Here is a 23,974-nt window from a genome sequence, read left to right as displayed (position 1 = left end):
TGAAAGCACCGCATGACTAAGCTCAGGACTTGTACAATATAGTACAGAGGAGTGGCTAGTCACCCTGCAAGTAGCCTCACTAGCCGGATTGTCACTAGTGCACTTAAATGGATTCCAGACAGGTTTGAAATTCACGGTAGACCTGAGCATTCTACCCCTTCCTCCCCCTCTCTAAAAAGGTCCCCTTGTTTTAACAGACTGCTGTTAAAATAACCTGTTGGCAGCAGGCCAGGATCCATACAGTTCCACCATCCCCCACTCCTCCCCCTCCACTCCGCTGCACCTCCATTCTCCCTGCCTTCCTGGACTGCATGTTGATTAGACATGGGCTAGCACACATAACAGCCAGGCACCGAGGGTACAGACTAGAAGCTCTGTATGCAAAAGATCCTGACCAGCAATGCTGCACCTGACCATGCATACTGATGAGTGTTCCTATATGGGATTAAATGAAGGCGAGGACTGCCAACATGTATCCCAGTAAGACTATCTGTCGCCACTGACGTTGGCTAATGGGGATCCTAATATATTACAAATTTTTAAAAACATGGCTTGTGTGGTCTCAATAACAACCTACAGAACAAAATGCGTTCAAACAGTGGGGATTTTAACACAACCCCATTCGCTAGGTGTTTCATGGATTCTCTAGTTGAGCTTGGCTGGAGTAGTAGCAGCGGAGTACCCATTGGGGCTAGTTGGTGCGTTGCTTTACGATTCAGCCCACAGCCTGCCTTCGAGATCAGGGACACTGTGTACCGGCCAAGGCACGTCACACCTAATCTCTTATTGATGGTTTCAGCAGAGGATATTTTGTCTAGTGGAAATGTAGATTTGCTCACTTCTACTTTCCCAAGAGAGGAGACAGCCTCTGGTCCTGGGTGGAGAAGACACCTGATGTATCAGCAGCATACACTTCGAGAGGGAGCTGGCCCACTGTCTCAACTCTGTTAACTACTTGGTAGAGGGAACAACAGTCATCCCCTATGTCTTAAACCCGCCAAGGCGACTGAACCAGACCATAGGCTGGTGGACTGTGTAAGAGACTTCAGGCTAAAGCATGCTGGCCTTGACCCAGAGAAAGATCGTGGCTGGATACAGCCAAAATGGTTTTGGGGAGGACTACTGCCGGAGCCCCAAAGCCAAGAGACTATTTTTGGACAGGGGTCAGCAAAGTGAGAAGTCTACAGAGTGCCGAACGCCACCGCCCAAATGAAGTGGACAGATGACATGAACATCCAAAAGGGCACAGTGGTCCACACGCAGCCAAAAGTGGGCCTCCAACAGGGTCTAAAACAAACTTTTTGGTCCATCAGCCACTATGGCAGGGAGATGTAATATATCTACCAGCCACAGATAGGCTATATAAGATTTGTAGTTCTTTGACTTTGTGCAAATAGCTTACCAGCTATGAAACAAAATGTAAGAAATACTGCAGCATTTATTTAGCTATAAATGAGATCATACTTAACTATTTTATTTCACAAATGAGTGAAATGCTCGCACTGTGGAGCCCTGACCACCCAGCAACAGTGGTAAAGTACTTAAGTAGTACTTTAAAGTATTTTTAGTCATTTTGGAGTTTTTTGGGGGATATATTTAACTACCTTTACTTCACTACATTCCTTAAAATATTGTACTTTTTACCTTTTCCTTGACACCCAAAAGTACACGACATTTTGAATGCTTAGCAGGACAGGAAAATAGTCAAATTCGCACACTTATCAACCGAACATCCCTGGTCATCCCTACTGCCTCTGAAACACACATGCTTAATTTGTAAATTATGTCAATGTTGGAGTGTGTTTGTGCCTGTAAATTTAAAAAACAAGAAAATGGTGCCATCTAGTTTGCTTAATATAAGGAATTTGAAATGTATACTTTACTTTTGATAGTTAACTATTTTTTAAACCAAATACTTTTACTCAAGAATAATTTTACTCTGACATTTACTTGAGTCATTTTCTATTAAAGGTAGCTTTACTTTTACTCAAGTATGACAGCTGGGTACTTTTTCCACCACTGCCTGCCAATATGGCTGGTGAAAGACATCTTACCCGCAAGGAACAGCAACACGGCTGATAGGTAGCCAGCAACTGACAAATGGTCAACCCCCAAAACAATGGAGTGAAATAAAAGATCTTCTACAGGGTTTCCTAAACTCTGTCCTCAGGATCCCAAGGAGTGTAGGTTTTTGCTAGGAATGCACGATATATCAGTGAGCATATCGGAATCGGCCGATATTAGCTAAAAAATGCCAACATTGGCCCGATGTCTAGTTTACCGCCGATGTGCAAATCCGATGTCAAAGCTGACATGCATACCTATACAACGTAAGTAGATGACGTAATGACACCACGAAAACTAGAGCTCTACACAGAACAAAAGCTGAAAAATACTAAGCGCCCACTTCCAACAACTAAACAAGTTCCAAGTCGAGCAGTCATTTGAAAGAGTAAGAACATTTCAGCGAGACAACGAAGGTGAAATAAGGCAAGATATTGGAATTCATTGCCCTTGACAATCAACCGGCCTCTGTCGTGGATGATGTTGGTTTTAGCCGACTGGTTGGGCCCCGGTACATACCATTTTTCAGATGTTGCCCTACCGGAGCTACACAGTATTGTTGAAACGTACATCTATGAGCGTCACTGTTATTAGCTTCACGACTGACATTTGGACCAGCGATGTCAGGCCCATGAACACAGTGGGTCGACAAGGATTTTGTACTGAGGAAAGCCATATTGCATGCTCAAGAATGTGCTGGTTCTCATACCGCTGTTGTCATTTCAATGACATTTGAGAACATGTTTGAAACATGAACACACTCCTAGCTTCATTCGAACAACTGACTCGAGGAATAAGCTAATCAACTGCGTCTGCAGCAGACGTGATACCCTCTGGCATTGAAACAATTGCTCAACAAAACTGACAACACAGACCGTGGGGTTAAAACTTACAAAAGTACTCGAGGCTGTGAACAAGCAAGTCGGTGGAATTCTCTCTGAGCCTCTTTACTGTGTTGCCACCATGCTTGATGCTAGGTACAAGGATCTCTACTTCGATGTAGACAAGAAACAGGGTTTACGTGAAATGTTACATACACAGTTGGAAAAGATGGACACAGACACAGTGACAGTGCGCACCAAGGAAGAGAGGCCACAGACAGACAGACCAGACACTTCACTGCTTGACATGTATGATGAAATCCTGGTTGAAAATGAAACGACTGAACAAATGAAGAACGAAACAGCACAGCAAGTAAGTAAAATATATGTTTTACTGGTAATGGGGACATACTTAAAGAGTAACCTCTAACTATTCAAGTCCGTTAAGAACAAATTCTTATTGGCAATGACCGCCTACCCCAGCCAAACATGGACGATGTTGGGCCAATTGTGTGCCGCCCTATGGGACTCCCAATCAAGGCCGGATGCAATACAGCCTGGATTCGAACCAGGGACTGTAGTGACGCTTCTTGCACTGAGATGCAGTGCCTTAGACCGCTGCGTCCGTGTTAACTATTTAACTGTACTAGAATTATTTTTTTAAATTATATCGGTATCGTTTTTTTTTTTGGCAAGGCAAATATCGGAACCGGCCAAAAATGTCATATCGGTGCATCCCTAGTTTTTGCCCTAGCACTACACAGCTGATTCAAATAACCAACAAATCATAAATTCCAGATAAGGTTGAGAATGTGCCAAGTTGATCCTATTTCACACTGATAAGGGTCCATGCGTCAGCGGAGGGTTAACTTGTTTCGGAGGGCGCCGCAACATATTTCTGAATTAAATATGCGGTCATCAAGACCCCCCCACAATACATTTTTGCAACAAAGACCTTTGAAAATTACACTGGCATTTTGGAGAGCCTTGTCATGAGGAGTCATTGAAGTCTTCCAACGCCTCCAATTAACTTATTTCCATATAGGCCTAGCACAATCTGATTACGACTAAATAAGCTATTTTTTAACAGTATTAGGGGGAGGGGAGTTTGCCAAGACCAGGCTTCAAGTGCCTGCTGCACCGACGAGCCCCCAGAGAGGCTTCAAATGAAAAGGACAGTAGAAAGTTTAATCTAATACACGGTGCACAGCAAAAAACGAGTCAAAAGACAACCGCATCATATTTCAGAAATCAATGGCAATTGGATTTCACATCTTCTGAGACCTCTAATGAAGTAATTGAATTATCTTGCACTCAACAGCAGAGGGGCCAGTTCAATGGGTATGCAGCAGCAAAGAGAGAGAGAGAGCAGAGGAGATGAGAGTTTTTGTATGTTAGCTAGCATAAAATGGTGGGTCTTGGTGACCATTGTATAAAGGCAGATTTTTACTTTACCTGCAAATTGCAAAGCAGTTTGTCAGCATTTCCTTCAGTCATTAAAGCGCCGTAAGATTTACTGTCATGAGACTAAACAAATTCGAGAACTATAACTCATGTAGAAAAAGGTCATCGTGGAATATTATTTCTTGACAGGTGCAGTATATCATGTAAATCAAGAGCTATTGGAATGTGAACATGTCATGGGATGTCACTGGTTACATTTTTGTCGATGGTCCACTAATGATATGCAGCCCATCTTCCAGATTGTGGCTTTAACTCTCTTAGGAAATTCTCTTCAAGTCAGCCTAGCCTGTAATTACTGGGGTTCTTGTACTAATGCCCTTTCTTTTTTTTCTCCTCACGGTTCTCTTGACAATCCACTGACAGCTTTCTGCGTCGTCGGGCCCGACTAGGGCTGTGGCAGTCAAGACATTTTGTCAGGCGGTTATTGTCGTGAAAAATACATTAATTAACAAACAAGTTTAGCATCTCCAGGCATACAAGCTGCATGTCAGGACTAAAGAAACATTATGACAATATATTTTTTTTCAGAAAAACATATCAGTTGGCCTACTGTACGTTATCTGGCTATGCTCCATGCCATATGATTATTTATTTGACTGACAAGATATGCTGATAAAGTATATTCTTTTCATAGTAAGATGAATAGCATTCAATTTAGCTGAATAAAATAAAAAAGGATATCTTTCCCATTCCGGATCGAGAGTGCGCACATATGAAGTGGATATGTTGAGCGTAAAAGGGATCATTTTAAACAGGTCATATACGCTAGATTTAGAGTTATTAGGCAACTTTAGTTGGGAATGATTTTTTTTTTAAATCATAGAAGCCTATGAGTACAAGCTAGAACATGCATATGGCTGTTTTGAATTAATCATCCCCTTGGAAAGCACTGTCCACTTTGTTGTGTTAGACTTTGAAACAACATCCACAAGACCATGTTTTACATTCCGTTTCAACCTGTTGTTGAAATTCTTTCTTCAAACTGATCATCACAGTGAGGTGAGTTTTAAAAGCATGATACTGTTTTGATGATAAGAGTTTGATTTGATTTTCAAGCATCTGCATTGATGTCAGAGTGGTTAGAGGAACAATGGAGCCCTGAGTACCAGGCCATTAGGACCTGAAGGTCATTAGCAAGTTGGGTACTACCAAAGCATGTCCGGAGTGCATAAAAAGGAGATTACTGTGACTCAACGGTCACGTGGAATTTTACTGCGGTCATGACTGTCGGAGTGGATGGAAGTAATATGGTCACCGCAACAGCCCTACCTCCGACCAACTTGGACAATGGCCCTCTGCTGCTGAGAGCATCCAGAACAGATCTGCCCATCAGGATAAACACTGAAGTTACGCATAGCCTACTTTACTTCAGCCACTATTCTTGAAACATTTTGCGCCTGGGGCTGAGAATTCTCTCCTGCTAATGAGTGTCATAACTACAAGGAGATTCAGCGATGTTTAGAGACCTAAAAAAAAGATTACAGGCCGAAGACTTTTTTGCATGGGAGATTAAGCTCCAATCAAACGGAACAGAAGCGCTGGCCTTTTGAGCTCACAAACCTTAAGCACTTTAAAATACAAATGTCTTCTACATGCAGGTGAGAAAGGAGATGGTCATTTCACCACAAAGCAACTAGGCTATATTTTATGGCAGAATCATAGCAAAAGCACTTGGCACTAGATGCTTGAATAAAATGTTCCTATTCTAACACCATTGGATTTTGAAGTGTCTACATGTGACGATTAAACAAATCTCCTGTAAAAGATCATTTGAACAATTCTTACTGTGTGCAAAGCTAAGTCAAGTAGCCCATATGTATTTGGAATACTGGACTGTGCCCCCTGCAGTCGTCGTAGTGTACGGAGGGAAGCGCAAGGTGTTTGGTTTTAGGGCGCCCTTTACTTCCTCCTTCAAATAAATAATTAGGCTACACTAATTACTCTCCCTGGTGTAATGGCGTGGGTTAACACAGCAGCAAATGTATAGTCTTTGCACAAATGTAGTTCCATATCTTCAAGTTAATCGTCAGCCAAATGCCCGAGGTCACCGAAAAAGAAAAAATAATAATACTTATACATAGTTAGAATTTATAAATAATAATAGTTACACACACACACACACATATATATATATGCATACATATAATATATTCTCCTCACCTAACTCCATGTGCTGCTGCTGCAGGGAGGGTAGTGTTGCCTAGGCAACAAAAGATTTGATTTCGAAAACACTTTGCTTGATTCAGCAAGGAGCAACAAAGTTTCATCACGCTGTAGAGTCCATGTAACAGCAGAAACGAACTCAAGCGCACAAATTCCCGGCCGTCTCTGCACTACGTAAATTGTCTTAGTTGCTGCTGTTCCTTAAAAAAAAAAAACATACAGAGCTTAGCTTGTGGCTAGGGGAGTCTGTGTGCTTTGCCCCACCCAGCCAGCCTTGGGGTAGCCCAGCTCAGCCTTGGGGTAGCCCAGCTTGTATTTGTCACATGCTTCATAAACAGGTGTAGAGTAACAGTGAAATGCTTACTTACAGTTCCTTCCCAACAATGCAGAGAAAATGTGAAAAATATATTTTTTAAACACAATGAGTAACGATAAATACACGGGGTACCAGCACTGAGTCGATGTGCGAGGTAATTGAGGTAGATATGTACATAGGGTCAGGGTAAAGTGACTATGCAACAGGATAGATAATAATCCGTATCATCTCATTCCCTAGACCAGGTGGAGAGTGGCAGAGGGTGGGGAGGGGTGTGGCGCGAAGTCACGTGGGTCGATCATCAATGCAACCCCTCATTCCCGCTCGTGCTCACCATGCGCAATCAAATTAATTACTCCAGTTTCCTGGAAACTGCATTCCCTGTACCCCTGCTGGCTTCCAGTACAGAGTTACCTTGAAAAGTGGTGTGGCACAGCATGTAGGTATCACATGGAGTAAAGGGTACACAGACGCATCTGGCAAAAGTACACACAAAAAAACACATACCCCGCACGTTCCCCTGCCCCCACTCATCTACTTAAAAATCAGCCAGTTTGTTCTTTCCCCTTATTCAGCGAACACGGCTCCCCGGAGTCATTTCCATAGGTCACAGCCTGCCCCGATCCCCGGCCCTATCTCCATCACCTCCATTATGGCAGGGCTTTTGTCCAGAGCTGATGTGGGGATGGGGGAGGTGGACCGTCCTCTCAGACCATCCCCACACAGACCAGAACCTCCCTCTGCAGCCTCACGGACAAAAGCACAGCTGTGTCTGGCTGCTTAAGCAGAAACAAAGCACAAGCTTAGGGTTTAGGACTCTCAAAAAGGAACTGAAAGCAAAAGGGAGCATTTAAGCACATCTGTTAGTTCTCTCAATTAGACCTGCGGGTCACAACAAATGGGCTATATGATAATTTACTAATATCAAATCAAATTGTATTTGTCACATACACAAGGTTAGCAGATGTTATTGCAAGTGTAGCTTGCAAATGCTTGTGCTTCTAGTTCCAACAGTGCAGTAATATCTAACAATTTCCCAACAACTACCTAATACACACAAATCTAAAGGGGTGAACGAGAATATGTACAAGTAAGTACATGGATGAGCGATGGCTGACCGGCATAGGCAAGGTGCAATAGATGGCATGTACTGACCTCGCCTTCTGGATGGTAGCGGAGTGAACAGGCAGTGGCTCGGGTGGTTGATGTCCTCGATCTTTTTGGCCTTCCTATGAAATCATGTGCTGTAGGTGTTTCCACTTTGCAAATAGTCCAGTGAAGTTCTTTGATGGCCGTCTTGGTGTCTGCTTGAGGGGGAATGTACAGAGCTGTGACTGACGAGAAATCTCTTGGTAGGTAAAATGGCCGGCACTTGATTGTAAGGAATTCTAGATCGGGTGAGCAGAGGGACTTCAATTCCTGCATGTTGATCTGATTGCACCATTAGTCGTTAATCATAAAGCATACTCACCCACCCTTCCCAGAGAGGTGTTTATCTCTGTCGGATCGATGCATGGAGAAGCCCGGTGGCTGACCTGATTCCGACAACATATCCCAAGAGAGCCATGTTTCCATTAAACAGAGAATGTTACAATCTCTGATGTCTCTCTGGAAGGCAACCCTTGCTCAAATTGTCTACCTTGTTGTCAAGAGACTAGACATTGGCTAGTAGTATACTCAGGAGCGGTGTGCACATCTACGGAACCTGGCCAGGTGGCCACTTCATCTGCGTCGTTGTTTTGGATCGCCTACTGCAATTAGCTCCATTGTCCTGGGTAGTGGTCCGAACAGAGGATCCGCTTCAGGAAAGTCGTATTCCTTGTCATAATGTTGGTAAGTTTACATTGCTCTTATATCCAATAGTTCTTCTCTGCTGTATGTAATAAGACTTAAGATTTCCTGGGGTAAGCATGTAAGAAATAATACATAACACAAAATACTGCATAGTTTCCTAAGAACTCTTAGTAGGTTAGAACAGAAAGTCAAAATAAAAAGGCCAATGTCGTTCTTCACAGGTGCATCGAGGGAGCAGTGAGTTTAAATACAGTTAACGGCCAATTCCCAGTGAGCAGACATTCAATATAAACATGGGGATGGCTGAACGAGTACTCTAATGAATATGCATCAGGTTGATTTAAGAGAAAGTGTCTCCCGTTGATGCCAGCTGTTCAGCAGAGACCTTCAGCTCCAACAGCTCAGATGCTCCACTGACTCACTGGGATGTGACAGTCGGTTAGCAACGGATGTTTTCTCAAAAGAGCCCACAAAATACCTCAAGGTAGTAGGATCTGCATAATGAATAAGAAAAAAACAATTGGCCTTGAATTTTAAAAAAAGCTCTGGGTTAGTTGCTACTGCGGTTTACTCAAATTGGTGACATTTTACAACTTGCAGGTATGGGCTACAAGTCTGAGCATGGAGCTTAAAGGCTTTAAATCACAACCATAACGTGACAGAAAAATACACAATTATCTAGTTTCATTAAGAGATCGGACGATGTCTTAAGTGTTTAAAAAGCATAATTTCTGCATAAAATGGATGAACTTATTCATCCAAACAATGTGTAAGAAAGGCCTATTTTTCAACTATCAATACTGCAATGGGTTTGTGGGACACCATATCTTGAACAATAGCCCACTACAGTGTTCAAGATATATATGCAAGCCTGCAAGGCTTCTTCACAGCCGTTTGAAAAGTCTGTTTGTGTATGCCTGGCCTGCCCATGGCATTTCTGCTGATGTTTGCCACTATCCTGACGTGTTAATTAGACTTCAGACAGGAAAGGAGCCATAAGAGTCGCACAGCGAGTACCAGTCAATGCTGAAGTGCTAACTTTTCGCCCCTCTCTTTGCCGGAGGCTGTACTAATTGCTGGTGTGTCAGAGCACATGACTGAGTGTTCTTTATAAATATCCAGCGAACCAAGCCGCCTTGGAGGCACAGGGAGGAGTCGTAAACCTGCCCTTCTGTTGCTGGAGCGAGGCAGGCCTGAGAGCGCACTTTTTCAGTTTGATGCAGCCAGCTCCAGGAGCTCCAAATTCAGCCATTAGCAGGGTTGGATGTTCCCCAATCCTGGAAGTGGGGCCTGAGTGAAAGAAACCCGTCCTAAAGTGCCGGCTGAAAATGTTTGTCTCACCCAATAACTGTGCTTGATTGAGCATGGATCACTCCCAAAAACGTTTATTCATTACATTTTAGTCATTGTTCTCCTAAATGCATTTGTATGCTTCTACAATTCTACTTAGGAGCACATAAATGTACTCATTGTAAAAAATGTCAGCATAGAGCCCTGATCTATAATAATAAATTGGATCATAATTATTTAAACATACATTGGTTAAAATAAACATGAATGAAATGAAGCAATATACCCAATTACACCTTACTAGTAATACATTTGTTTTTGAATCGACAAGAACATATTGGGCTGGTACAATTTTTGTTTTTGGGGGGGGTGGACCAAAACATTGATTTCCCACCCTGGCCATTATGCTAACCAAATGGCTGTTGCCACACACTGGACACACATTCTCCTGTGGAGCTGGAGCCTCCAAACAGGGGTTACTGCAGGGCAGAAACACACAGACTGGCAAAAGTTGAAGAAACCCTAAACAAAATAATTCTGCTACAATACGGCTAGGTGGTGAGACAAGGCAGGAGAGGCAGATGAATATTTATTTATTTAAAAAATATATATATTTCACCTTTAATTATCCAGGTAGGCTAGTTGAGAACAAGTTCTCATTTGCAACTGCGACCTGGCCAAGATAAAGCATAGCAATACGACACATACAACACAGAGTTACACATGGAATAAACAAAACATAGTCAATAATACAGCAGAACAAAATAAAACAAAAAGTCTATGTACAGTGAGTGCAAATGAGGTAAGATAAGGGAGTTAAGGCAATAAATAGGCCATGGTGGCAAAGTAATTACAATATAGCAATTTAAACACTGGAATGGTAGATGTGCAGAAGATGAATGTGCAAGTAGATATACTGGGGTGCAAAGGAGCAAGATAAATAAATAAATACAGTATGGGGATGAGGTCGGTAGATAGCCCATCTGTGTACAGGTATCGTGATTTGTGAGCTGCTCTGACAGCTGGTGCTTAAAGCTAGTGAGGGAGATACGAGTATCCAGCTTCAGCTTCAGAGATTTTTGCAGTTCGTTCCAGTCATTGGCAGCAGAGAACTGGAAGGAAATACGACCAAAGGAGGAATTGGCTTTGGGGGTGACCAGTGAGATTTTCCTGCTGGAGCGCGTGCTACGAGTGGGTGCTGCTATGGTGACCAGTGAGCTGAGATAAGGCGGGGCTTTACCTAGCAGAGACTTGTAGATAACCTGTAGCCAATGGGTTTGGCGACGAGTATGAAGCGAAGGCCAACCAACGAGAGCGTACAGGTCGCAATGGTGGGTAGTGTATGGGGCTTTGGTGACAAAACAGATGGCACTGTGATAGACTGCATCCAGTTTGTTGAGTAGAGTGTTGGAGGCTATTTTATAGATGACATCACCGAAGTCGAGGATCGGTAGGATGGTCAGTTTTACGAGGGTATGTTTGGCAGTATGAGTGAAGGATGCTTTGTTGCGATATAGGAAGCCAATTATAGATTTCATTTTGGATTGGAGATGCTTAATGTGAGTCTGGAAGGAGAGTTTACAGTCTAACCAGACACCTAGGTATTTGTAATTGTACACGTATTCTAAGTCAGAGCCGTCCAGAGTAGTGATGCTGGACGGGCGAGCAGGTGCGGACAGGGATCGGTTGAATAGCATGTATTTAGTTTCCCCTGCGTTTAAGAGCAGTTGGAGGCCACAGAAGGAGAGTTGTATGGCATTGAAGCTCGTCTGGAGGTTAGTTAACACCGTGTCCAAAGAGGGGCCAGAAGTATACAGAATGGTGTCGTCTGCGTAGAGGTGTACCAGAGAATCACCAGCAGCAAGAGCAACGTCATTGATGTATACAGAGAAGAGAGTCGGCCCGAGGTTGAACCCTGTGGCACCCCCATAGAAACTGCCAGAGATCCGGACAACAGGCCCTCCGATTTGACACACCGAACTCTATCAGAGAAGTAGTTGGTAAATCAGGCGAGGCAATCATTTGAGAAATCAAGGCTGTCGAGTCTGCCAATAATAATGTGGTGATTGACAGAGTCGAAAGCCTTGGCCAGGTCGATGATACGGCTGCACAGTAATGTCTCTTATCGATGGCGGTTATGATGTCGTTTAGGACCTTGAGTGTGGCTGAGGTGCACCCATGACCAGCTCTGAAACCTGATTGCATAGCGGAGAAGGTACGGTGGGATTCGAAATGGTCGTAATCTGTTTGTTAACTTTGCTTTCGAAGACCTTAGAAAGACAGGGTAGGATAGATATAAGTCTGTAGCAGTTTAGGTCTAGAGTGTCACCCCCTTTGAAGAGGGGGATGACCGCGGCAGAGGGAGAGAGGGTCCAGATTGTCTGGCCCGGCTGATTTGTAGGGGTCCAGATTTTTCAGCTCTTTCAGAACATCAGCTATCTGGATTTGGGTAAAGGAGAAATGGTGGGGGCTTTGGCGGGTTGCTGTGGAGGGTGCCGGGCAGTTGACCGGGGTAGGGGTAGCCAGCTGGAAAGCATGGCCAGCCGTAGAGAAATGCTTATTGAAATTCTCAATTATAGTGGATTTATCGGTGGTGACAGTGTTTCCTAGCCTCAGAGCAGTGGGCAGTTGGGAGGAGGTGCTCTTATTCTCCATGGACTTTACAGTGTCCCAGAACTTTTTTGAGTTAGTACTACAGGATGCAAATTTCTGTTTGAAAAAGCTAGCCACGTCGACATTAATATGATAAACATTGGAGCTACTGTACCATGTGGTTATGTACACCGTTGACCGTTTCCGTTGGTTTTAATCCAGGGCGGGAGGCCATTAATCATCTCGTAATCTTGTCAGGGAGTGTTCAAAAGCACGGATTCAAGGGGCTGTAGACTATACCTTTACTCAAATTGATCGCTCCATCAGTTTAAAACAGCGAGTTCATAGCAGGTTGGCTATCCAAACAGTTCACCAGCTGAGGTGATTGAGAGGATTGGCCAACTCCAGTAGGGACCAACTGCTCCTCTGACGTCTCTTCCAAGCACACACGTATCCTCCAAGCAGGAAGGTAGTTCAGGCTGTGTGGATGAGTGCAGTGCATGGCACGCCATTCCTCCATGATGGGCAGGAGTTTTATGAGCTAGATAGGGGCATGCAGTTCATATGGGGGGGTGGGGGGCATTTCTGCCCTTGAGAAAGGCACTTAGCCAAAATTGCTTCTAAAATATTCTCCAGATAAAGAGGATAGTGACATAAAAGCAATGCATACAGCTGCTTGATACGAGTGTCTGTAGAGCAATTGGGGGAGAGAAAGGCAGCGACCGATTAATAGAGATTGCAAAAACAGGTAGGCCTAAACTATTTCCAATGGAAAAGCCATTATTCAGTTTTTCTGTATTTGTGTGAGGAGAATGATCAATGTACTTCCTTCCTGGCAGAATTGCTAGAGCCTTTTAACTGAGAAAGAATGCTTACAGCTCTCTCAACATTTATTCAAACCCTGTAAGCCTAAACACAGGCAATTGGAGGGATAAGAGCAGAAAAACAACAAAACCAAAAGCCCAGCACATAATAGGTCTGTCTCTCTGTTCTTTAAAAAGCTACAATCCCCGCAGATGCCACCGAAAGCGGGCCGTTTGAATGCATCACTGCCCATGAATCCAATCACAGCTGGCAAAAATACAACTTATCATATTAGTTGTGGTCCCTTAAGCTAGGACAACAGGCAGTTTGGGGTCACTCAGATGCTTCAGATTCCTCTGACCAAAAGGTAGCGTTACTGTATTCACCGTAACAAACACCCCTCTTTGACTAGCGGGGTGAGCTCAGTTTGTGGGGCTTATAATCATCCATAGAGGTTCAGAGAAGAGGGAAAGAGTTGCTCCAGGAGAAAAAGGTTATGGATGTGACTGGAGTTGCTCCCCCATTTGATATTCTGATGTCGACATGGTAACACTAGCAGTAAGAGCTTTTGATGCGGTTTTATTTTCAGAAATGGCACCCCAGAGATGTCACAAACTAAGCTGTACATCTTTTTATTTCCCAGACGAAAATGTGCTATTTCCTTGCACAGTCTGCAGAGAGAAAGAAAGCAATGCAAGTTTTATGCAGATCCAAAATGGAAAAGGGGTCTCCGGCACACAGAATTCTGTGAGCGTGTTGAGCACCACGGGAGCTCTGTGCTGGACAGTAATGAGGTTTTCAAAAGGTCACCGGAGGACGCAAAGGTCAAACACCAGCTGTCTCCACAGATGATGTGAAATGAACTGCTTGTGACTAACGTCCCATCCCATCCAATGTAGCTAAAATAAAGGTGATGTTGTACTGAGTCTGTTTAGAGAGGTCCCATGATGTAAACAACATGGGTAGGGTGACCAATCTAATTGACAATTGATCGATTATTGTCTGCCCTCTGTGTGTCATACATGTTACTGACAGCATGTATGATGAGCACTAGGCTACTGTCCTCTACAAGCCGAAGTAAGAACATGTACAATTTTAGTGTGTGTATTTACATGAACTATTTCATATCTGGTCTGTCTTGAAGCTGTGAATTATTGATGACAGTGGTGACGGCATCAAATATTCTGGGGTGGGGAACTGAGGATTCATCCCCTATCTTACACAAAAACACTCCCACGAAATGCAGAGCCTAATGCTAAGCTTCTTATGGGTGAGGAAAAAGCGAACAGAAGTCCAGTGCCTTCAATTCGAGTAAGTGGTCAGCTTCTTTAGCCATGGGATTATATGCATCAAGGTTATTGATTTCATTACATTCTGATGCAAATTATCCTGCCTCATTTCAGCTCCCATGTCACCGGAGCATGTCAATGGTATATCAAAAAGAGAGACAGATCCTCTGCAGGGCAACATATCAATTGAGTATTAATAACGTTATTTAAGGACACAGGATAAACGTATCGGAACCTTTTGCCTCAATGGTCATCTTTACATTATCAAGATACAACCACTGTGAGCTGAGATGTATTCATGCTTGCATCGACTCTCCCTCTATCCACACAAAGGAATGTCACACAAAGGAATATCGTGAGGTTCCGAAGCAGCAGAATTATTCTATATTCTTGTAAAATATATATATATAATTAAGTACGTTTGTGGTAATCACAGGTTGACTTTCATACAAATAACAGTTGTTTTTTCAACAAAGCATCAAAAACGACATTTAGGATGAAGGAACCGTGTCAAGTGTGAATGCACTGTCAGCCATATAGCCGCCAAGAAATGTACAATAATCGACATTAGGTATATAGAAAGCATAGTCGGGGGTGGGGGGTTCAAGTCTTTGTTATTGTGAGTTAACTCGCGATGATCAAATGGTCGGCAAATGTTGCAAAACAGCTGCCCAGCACACTAGCTACAGTTGTTGCTTAGCTTGTCTAGAATTTCGAGCAAAATGTTGCCAGTTCAGCTCTCAGCGAAGCTCACACGAGAGCACAGACAAGTTTGTAAAAAAATGAGCATGACTTTAAACAGCCCCTTGATCGGTCACTAGCGTTAGCTAGCTTTGCTTTAACTTAAACTGTCAACACATTTTAAACGTATCTGTTTTACAAGAAAAGCATGAGTAACTAGCGAATGCATACTGTAGCAACAATAAAAGACTAGCTAAATAGATGGATTTATAACCAACTGGAAAGCTATAACGATACTATAACTAGGTGTCAAATTAAACAAAAATCCATCTCGTTTCTGTTGATTGAACAGGTATTTGTAGATATCTAACCTCAATTCTCCCTCAAAATAGACAGCTAAGTTAGCTAACGTAGTAACTGCGACTATTTAGCTACACGGACACAAATGCAAAACATAGCCATGGCCTGGACAGTCCTGCCATGAGGCGTTTTTCAGCGCTCAGTAAACTCCTCCGTCCGTGTCCAGCACGATGAATTAACTATAACACGACGATGACACAAACAGCTGTGCAGGATACCAACTTTGTATTTTCTCAAATGAGGAATACTACTACATAAATCAGTCAAAGCTCGAGCACAGCGGGTTGCAAATGACTTGACCGGAGTGTATCCTGCTTTGTTCCTGGACTAAAGCCGAAGCCCTTGGAGGGCTTTTTTAGCTATTTTCGCTCGTTCACCCCCCCCAGCAAACATTCCCTAAACAATAAACATTCCACTGACAGCTCAGCTTGCTTTGACCTGCGCCATCTTTGAAAAGAGTCTTTAGGGCTGGCACTTCTTGAAACAAAGAGCAACAACGGACGCCCCGAAATCAAACTTCGTGACCAAAACATATTGGAGGAAATAAATAGCTGTCGGGGCATAGCCTCGCTCACTTACCATCATTTTCTTGAATCCTAGTCCCAAAGAACAGGACTATTAACACGAGACAACGGGTTATTGCATCCATCGTTGTTCAGATTTACTCCAGACTGCCTGTCTCAACTTCTGTCGATAGTCCATGGTTGAGAAAAAAACTGTCTGATTGGCCGGGACCGCTACCACACCCCGCCCAGACCATGCAAGCCTTCTCGTGCGGATGGTAAACATTTACTGACGATTCACAGAATTCTCCAACTAATATTTTATTTGCGACGGGGTTTTATTAAATAATTTCAAACTATTTAAATGAACCGATACGGTGTAGTTTATACAAGCCTTTCGCGTCAAGTTTTACAACTTGCTTGTTTTCATAGGCAAAAAGCACGTATGGGGAAATTAAAATGACTAAACCAGGCACACAGCAGACTTTTTGTGTCAATTTGAGCAGGCATGAACATGTCATGAATAGACAGGGATGTGGCCAAGACTTAGAACTGAAACACTGACTTGGCAATCCACTCATGAAAACCATGTTGTTCATTAAAAAAAAATACTATGACATTTGGATAATTGGAGTATATTCATGAATCATGCTCTATAATGGGTTTGAGCAATTAGTCCTGAGGACACACAAGAACTCTGGGGACAGATTTCTGAGAGAAGATTTATAACTCTTGTTATCTAAAAACATAATTCTGTGCTCTACCAAAACAAGAAGCAATTATTGTTCCAGATCAGAGTCTATTATGTTTAATATTGAAGTAATCATTACTGCTATCTCTATGCAAATCATGAAAAGCAAAAAATACCTAACACTTTGGGGCTGTATGTGCATTCATTAGAACAGACTGAAAGAGGAAGCTGAAAATAAGCCTTGTGACTTCAGAAACCTTTGGCCTGAGAACATGTTACACTGTCACTGGAAATATATGCTCTCAAATGACATGAACAATGGGACAATGTTGAGGGTGCTGTCCTCAAAGACAATGACATTAGCTCTGGCCTCAGATGTGACTGGCTGTTTTTGTGTCTGGACACCCCCATCCTTCACACACACACACACAATCAAGCCCCCCCCCCCCAACACACACTCTCACTCTGCACCCCTCTACTGCACAAAGCTCCTGACCTCCCCTCCTGTACCTGTGGTTGAGGAGTGATGATGGTCCATTGTTTGATCTCTGTCTGGGCCTTGTGTAAATCCTGAATACTCAGTGCCACTCATCCCCCACAGATGCACACATGGACCTCCCTCCCTAAAAAAATAAGCAAAAAATGGGCGTGAAAACGTTGGATATTGCAACAGCTGGCAGGCCAGTGTTTGCCCAACAGAGAATGCAGAGTGGACTGTGTACCCTCCTGGAGCCATCTACCCAGAAACAGCCCAGCCTCTAGTGGCAGGGATGGAGCCGTGCCAGCACAGGCCGGGAATGGTTGGGTGCCCTTATCTGCCATTCCTATTTTTGGTGGGGGTGACTTGGTCCCAAAAAATCCCACCCATGCACCGCCATCTGGATTTTGTCTACTGCTGTGTCTTGTCCGCTTAGGGACAGAGCAGAACAGAAGACTGAGGAGAGTCTACTTAGGCTAAGCTATGTGTCAGGGTACCTTGACAGCCCCTGGAGAAGATGTTGACTTTTGACAAATCTGGCATTCCTATTTTTGGTCATGGTGACCTGGTCCCCAAAAAATCCTCCCCATGCACCGCCAATAGGATTTTGTCCACTGTGGTATCTTGTGCTTATGCAATATTACAGTATATACTACAGTATTTAATTTGCATATAACCTGCCCATTCCCCTCCCCCATACACCAATTTATGCCACCCATAATTGAGAAACCTACATACCAAGGATAGACAATTTGTTGTGTTCCCTACAGGTCATAGAAAAGAGCAGAAGCTCTGAACTTTCCATTCAGTCCTACAGGTTATGGACATTTGCTCTTTGAGTATTTTGCCCAGTAGGTTAATCTTTTCTTCATCAAGGAGAAAGCCCCACTGCTATGTTAAAGGTAATAAAACAAAAACACTGTAATAAACGCTACAGTAATGTCTGCAAAAACACTACAGTAAATATTACAGTCAACAAAAGCACTACAGTAATTACTATAGCATATGCCAACAAACATTCTTCTACAATATTTATACTATAGTAAACTGTAAATACGGACACTATAGTCTTGTCCACAACACTACAGTAAATACTACAGTATTTTCTGCAAAAACACTACTGTGAATACTATATAATGTATACCATAGTATACTACAGTCATTTTTCAGGTGGGGGAAAAAAAATACATTTGAAGCTTATGATTGTGTCTCATAAATAACTACGGGGGTTTTATCCATGTTGAACATTGGTGTGTGAACACAGCAAGTTTCTCCACAGCAAGTTTCTCTTTTTAGAAAGAGCACAGGAGGGCACTACAGTTATCGAATTAACCAACAATGGAGCTTATCAATGCTGTTCTCCTTTGATGAAAAGTGGTGCGCGTTTGTTCCCCGCCTCAGGAATAGCTAGTTACTTGCTCATCTGCTAAGGGAGAACGAAGCTGAAAGCCTGCAGATATACTGTACCTAACGCTAACGCAGCTCCGTCAATACAAATACAATACAGCGCACTCACTTTGATATTATTCATGACACATTGGTGTCTTATTTCCGGAACACATCGTTTGTTGAGGCCTTACAAAGAAGAAGCCTTGGAGGGGTAATTTTATTATCCCTTTTTATATATATTTAAAAAATCCTAACCCATATCCAATTAGCATATTTCTCCTATTCTTTTGCAGCCTTTTGATTTGTCTTAGTTTGACAGTGGAGAGAGAGAGAGAGAGAGAGAGAGACTGGCCTTTTCTCCCATTTTTATAATCTATTAAAATGTATCCAAGGGAGTATCCAAAGGCAGATTCGACTGCTGCTACTTTTTCATGAGAACACAGGAAAGGGTTGCATCAACACTTTGAGTCACAAAGGCAATTAAACCGAGAAGATAACATCATCCTTGAAATTAAGCAGCTCCCATGGTTTGATTTTGTTTTGGCTTCTCTTAAGAAATGATGTAATGGTTGATTAGAAATACCCTCAGACAGTGCCCTCCACCCAATTCTCTGTATCTAGTATCTGGTTCAGTTTGAAGTGGTTAATGCAACTCTTTGCTTTGAAAGGAACCTCATGTCCTAGCACCTCATGTCCTAGCTTCATCCCGCAACTAGCCATTCAAATGAATGACATCTGTCAAATTAAAAGTCAAAGTCAAAATTGTTCATATAAATGTTAATTTAAATGGATAGTTGTGGGACAAAGCTACACATGGTCATGCAAATAGGATAAACAGATAGGTGGAGATGCAAATTAGCCATGTGTTGACTCAAGTTGGTGGAGCACTAATAACAGTCTCTCTCTCTGTTGGAAGGAAGGAAAAAAGGGTGCTTTTTCAGAGTATTCAAACATGACCTGTGTCTCTGTTTCTGTGACAATGTGATAATGTGGCAATTTTAAATAGCCGCGCTTTTCAGTTTGAGTGAGAGAGGGAGAGGAACAAACAGGGCAGGTGGTGCTCTGAGGGGGTTATCTCAGGAGTGAGTGACAGGTGTGAATATTAATCCAGTCCTCACAGCCTACAGTCTTCCTTCACTCTCTCTCTCACTAATGATGTGGGGCTGGGCGCACAGATGGCTCCCAAGCAGGATCCTAGATATACTTGCCTGGACAGCTGGTGACTTCCCATTTACCACTTAAAGAGTGGCCTGCCACCACCAATGTGTCCCCAACCTGTCACCTGTAAACCAAAGACACGGTGGGATTCTGTGGAGTACTACCAACACAGGAGCCATTTAAAAGAACACTCATAAACCCTGACTCACTCTCTATGTTTAAAAAAATGTGAATTTCTGCCATGAAATTGAATGTGCTGGTGTTTACTTATTTGTAGAGTGTTATGGCCTCATATAGACCAGGGTTGGAACATTTTGTTTGGAGCTATCTATTGTGGTTGAGCATTGCTTTTAGGCATTATATTACAGTTGAAGTCAGAAGTTTACATACACTTAGGTTGGAGTGATTAAAACTCATTTTTCAACCACTCCACAAATTTCTTGTTAACCAACTGTAGTTTTTGCAAGTTGGTTAGGACATCTACTTTGTGCATGACACAATTATTTTTTCCAACAATTGTTTACAGACAGATTATTTCACTTATCATTTCACTGTATCACAATTCCAGTGGGTCAGAAGTTTACATACACTAAGTTGACTGTGCTTTTAAACAGCTCGGAAAAATCCAGAATGTCATGGCTGTAGAAGGTTCTGATAGGCTAAGTGACATCGTTTGAGTCAATTGCAGGTGTACCTGTGGATGTATTTCAAGGCCTACCTTCAAACTCAGTACCTCTTTGCTTGACATCATGGGGAAATCAAAAGAAATCAGCCAATACCTCAGAAAATAAATTGTAGACCTCCACAAGTCTAGTTCATCCTTGGGAGCAATTTCCAAATGCCTGAAGGTACCACGTTCATCTGTACAAACAGTAGTACGCAAGTATGAACACCATGGGACCATGCAGCCGTCATACCGCTCAGGAAGGAGACGCGTTCTGTCGCCTAGAGATGAACGTACTTTGGTGCGAAAAATGCAAATCGATCCCAGAACAACAGCATAGGACCTTGTGAAGATGCTGGAGGAAACGGGTACAAAGGTATCTATATCCACAGTAAATTGAGTCGTATATCGACAGAACCTGAAAGGCCGCACAGCAAGGAAGAAGCCACTGTTCCAAAACCGCCATAAAAAAAGCCAGACTACGGTTTGCAACTGCACATGGGGACAAATATCTAACTTTTTGGAGAAATGTCCTCCGGTCTGATGAAACAAAAATGGCCATAAAGACCATCGTTATGTTTGGAGGAAAAAGGGGGAGGCTTGCAAGCCGAAGAACATCCCAATCGTGAAGCACGGGGGTGGCAGCATCATGTTGTAGAGGTGCTTTGCTGCAGGAGGGACTGGTGCACTTCACAAAATAGATGGCATCATGAGGCAGGAAAACTATGTGGATATATTGAAGCAATATCTCAAGACATCAGCCAGGAAGTTAAAGCTTGGTCGCAAATGGATCTTCCAAATGGACAATGACCCCAAGCATACTTCCAAAGTTGTGGAAAAATGGCTTAAGGACAACACAGTCAAGGTATTGGAGTGGCCAACACAGGGCCCTGACCTCAATCTCATAGAACATTTGTGACAAGAACTGAAAAAGCGTGTGCGAGTAAAGAGGCCTACAAACCTGACTCAGTTACACCAGCTCTGTCAGGAGGAATGGGCCAAAATTCACCCAACTTATTGTGGGAAGCTTGTGGAAGGCTACCTGAAACGTTTGACCCAAGTTAAACAATTTAAAGGCAGTGCTACCAAATACTAATTGAGTGTATGTAAACTTCTGACCCACTGGGAATGTGATGAAAGAAATAAAAGCTGAAATAAATAATTCTCTCCGCTATTATTCTGACATTTCACATTCTTAAAACAAAGTGGTGATCCTAACTGACCTAAAACAGGACATTTTTACTCTGATTAAATGTCAAGAATTGTGAAAAACTGAGTTTAAATGTATTTGGCTAAGGTGTATGTAAACTTCCGACGTCAACTGTATGTTCAGGGTCAGGGCTGAGGAGGAATGAGAAACAATGATTGTTGAGAAACAAACTGTAATGTAAGTAAAATACCAAATGAATGCTGGTATAAGCACCCCCAACCCAAAACATCTTCCGGTTGCCATGGAGCCCACTGTCAGGAATCTTAACATCAACTATAGTCATCTCGCATCTCTCCATGGCTACTGCTGATGCAGGAGAAATCTGGCAAAAAAATGTCAGCCATGCATCACTATAAAACAGCAAACCTGGTTCCTAAAAACAGATAAAGCAACACCTCACGGCACAACGCCTCTCCTCTATTTGACCTAGATAGTTGTTGTGTATGTGCTGATATGTCGGCTACGTGTGCCATTTTTAAATATATGTAGTTCTGTCCTTGAGCTGGTCTTGTCTATTAATGCTCTATATTATGTCATGTTTCATGTTTTGTGTGGACCCCAGGAAGAGTAGCTGCTCCTTTCGCAAAAGCTAATGGGGATCTTAATAAAATACCAAAATACCAAGGCTTCTGTTATGCAAGTGAGGTACAGTGACGAGTGATGGAAAGAGCTTTGGGGCCTGTAAATGAAAGCAGATTCTGTACATTAATTGAATCCATTACAATCATAAGTACGGAGGAAAGGAAAGGAACTGTGTAGCGAATCAATTCTGTTAGCTGTAATTGAATAGAGTGCACTACGGGACAACATCCTTCTACACTGCTTTACAGAACCTGCGGGAATAGATGAGTTTCCACTCGTGCAGTAGGCCAACAGGTTCATTTAAAAGCTCGAGTTAGAGAGCCAGGAGACTCCAGATACGGCCTCTGGCGACTTGGGCACAGGCTAGTTAGGCGTTCACATGGTGGTTCACGTTAGGTACTAGCCACGGCCTTTTACCTGAGAGTGTTGGGGCTAGGTAGGTCAGCAATGGAAAAGGGAAAGGGGATACCTAGTCAATTGTACAACTGAATGCATTCAACTGAAATGTGTCTTCCGCATTTAACCCAACCCTTCTGAGTCAGAGAGGTGCGGGGGGTGGGGGGGGGCTGCCTTAATCGACATCCACATTTTCCAGCACCGGGGAACTGTGCATTAACTGCCTTGCTCAGGGGCAGAACAACGTATTTTTACCTTGTCAGCTCAGGGACTCGATCCAGCAACCTTTTGGTTACTGGCCCAACGCTCTAAATGGATCAGGAAAAAATGTTTTAGGAAACAATTCTACATCTGGATAAATTACTGCTCTTGGAGAGAGGTGATCGAGTTCATCCCACTAAATAAAAGTTTAACACATTTCAAGCAGACACACACCAGCGCAAATTCTCAAGAGCAGGTCACACACACTGAGAGGAGGCTTCTCGTCATCATTATTTACACAGTGGATAGTTAAGCGTGTAAATCAACGTTGGATTAAAGGGGAGCCGCCAAGGCCTTTATCAGACACCAGGGGTTTCCACATCCGCTCGCTGGAGCACTACCTACGAGGGGCCCTAGGAAATAGACACTTGTTTCTTTACTCCCATCACAGCCAGCCCTGTAGGAGAGTACTACATCATTACAGGTCACTATCTACAGCACTCAACCACCTTAGAGGCTGTGCCAGAGCCAGACACCCCCTTGTGGCGATAGTAGGTCATTGCATGTTAGAGGATACATTTTTATTTTACCTATATTTAAATAGGCAAGTCAGTTAGGAACAAATTCTTATTTTCAATGAAACCCTAGGAACAGTGGGTTAACTGCCTTGTTCAGGGGCAGAACAACAGATTTCTACCTTGTCAGCTCAGGGATTCAAACCTGCAAACTTTCAGTTACAAGTCCAATGCTCTAACCACTAGGCGACCTGGCTAGTGGTTTGGGAAGGCTTTGGCTCTTTCTCATTTGTCTTTCCTTAGATTCCTCGTGTCCTTCCTTGCCCCCTGCTCGCAACGTATTTGAGGAGAAGATTTGAGAGGAGGAACTTTGGAACACTTTTTGAGGAGGGAGGATGAAGAAGACAAATGAGAAGTTCAGAACAGCATATTAATGTGACTGGATTGATAAAATATATTTTATTTGTCACTTCTGCTTCAATGTGGAATCTTTAAAACTTCAATTATTCTTCCTAAGGAGTTAAGATGATGAAATGTACAACAACAAAC

The 23,974-nt window shown here is 42.9% G+C and overlaps 1 protein-coding gene across 3 annotated transcripts in view; it reads right to left on the bottom strand.

Annotated features, from left to right (window-relative positions):
* Positions 1-16,336, bottom strand: part of LOC115130252 (TGF-beta receptor type-1-like) — a 53,964-nt gene extending 37,628 nt beyond the window's left edge. The window contains exon 1 of one of the 3 annotated variants that reach the window (XM_029661185.2): positions 16,218-16,336. In XM_029661185.2, the coding sequence (XP_029517045.1) occupies positions 16,218-16,287 (70 nt within the window). In that variant the 5' untranslated portion in view covers positions 16,288-16,336. Of the gene's footprint in view, positions 1-7,983; positions 8,057-16,217 lie in introns of those variants that run through there. The other 2 variants (XM_029661184.2, XM_065019443.1) reach the window with 2 other exon arrangements.
* Positions 16,337-23,974: the final 7,638 nt, after the last annotated feature.

The sequence above is a fragment of the Oncorhynchus nerka genome, linkage group LG6 (genome assembly GCF_034236695.1).
Source record: "Oncorhynchus nerka isolate Pitt River linkage group LG6, Oner_Uvic_2.0, whole genome shotgun sequence".
Classification (NCBI taxonomy): domain Eukaryota; kingdom Metazoa; phylum Chordata; class Actinopteri; order Salmoniformes; family Salmonidae; genus Oncorhynchus; species Oncorhynchus nerka.
The sequence above is the reverse complement of the archived record's forward strand: the minus strand, read 5'-3'. Positions and strand labels throughout refer to the sequence as shown.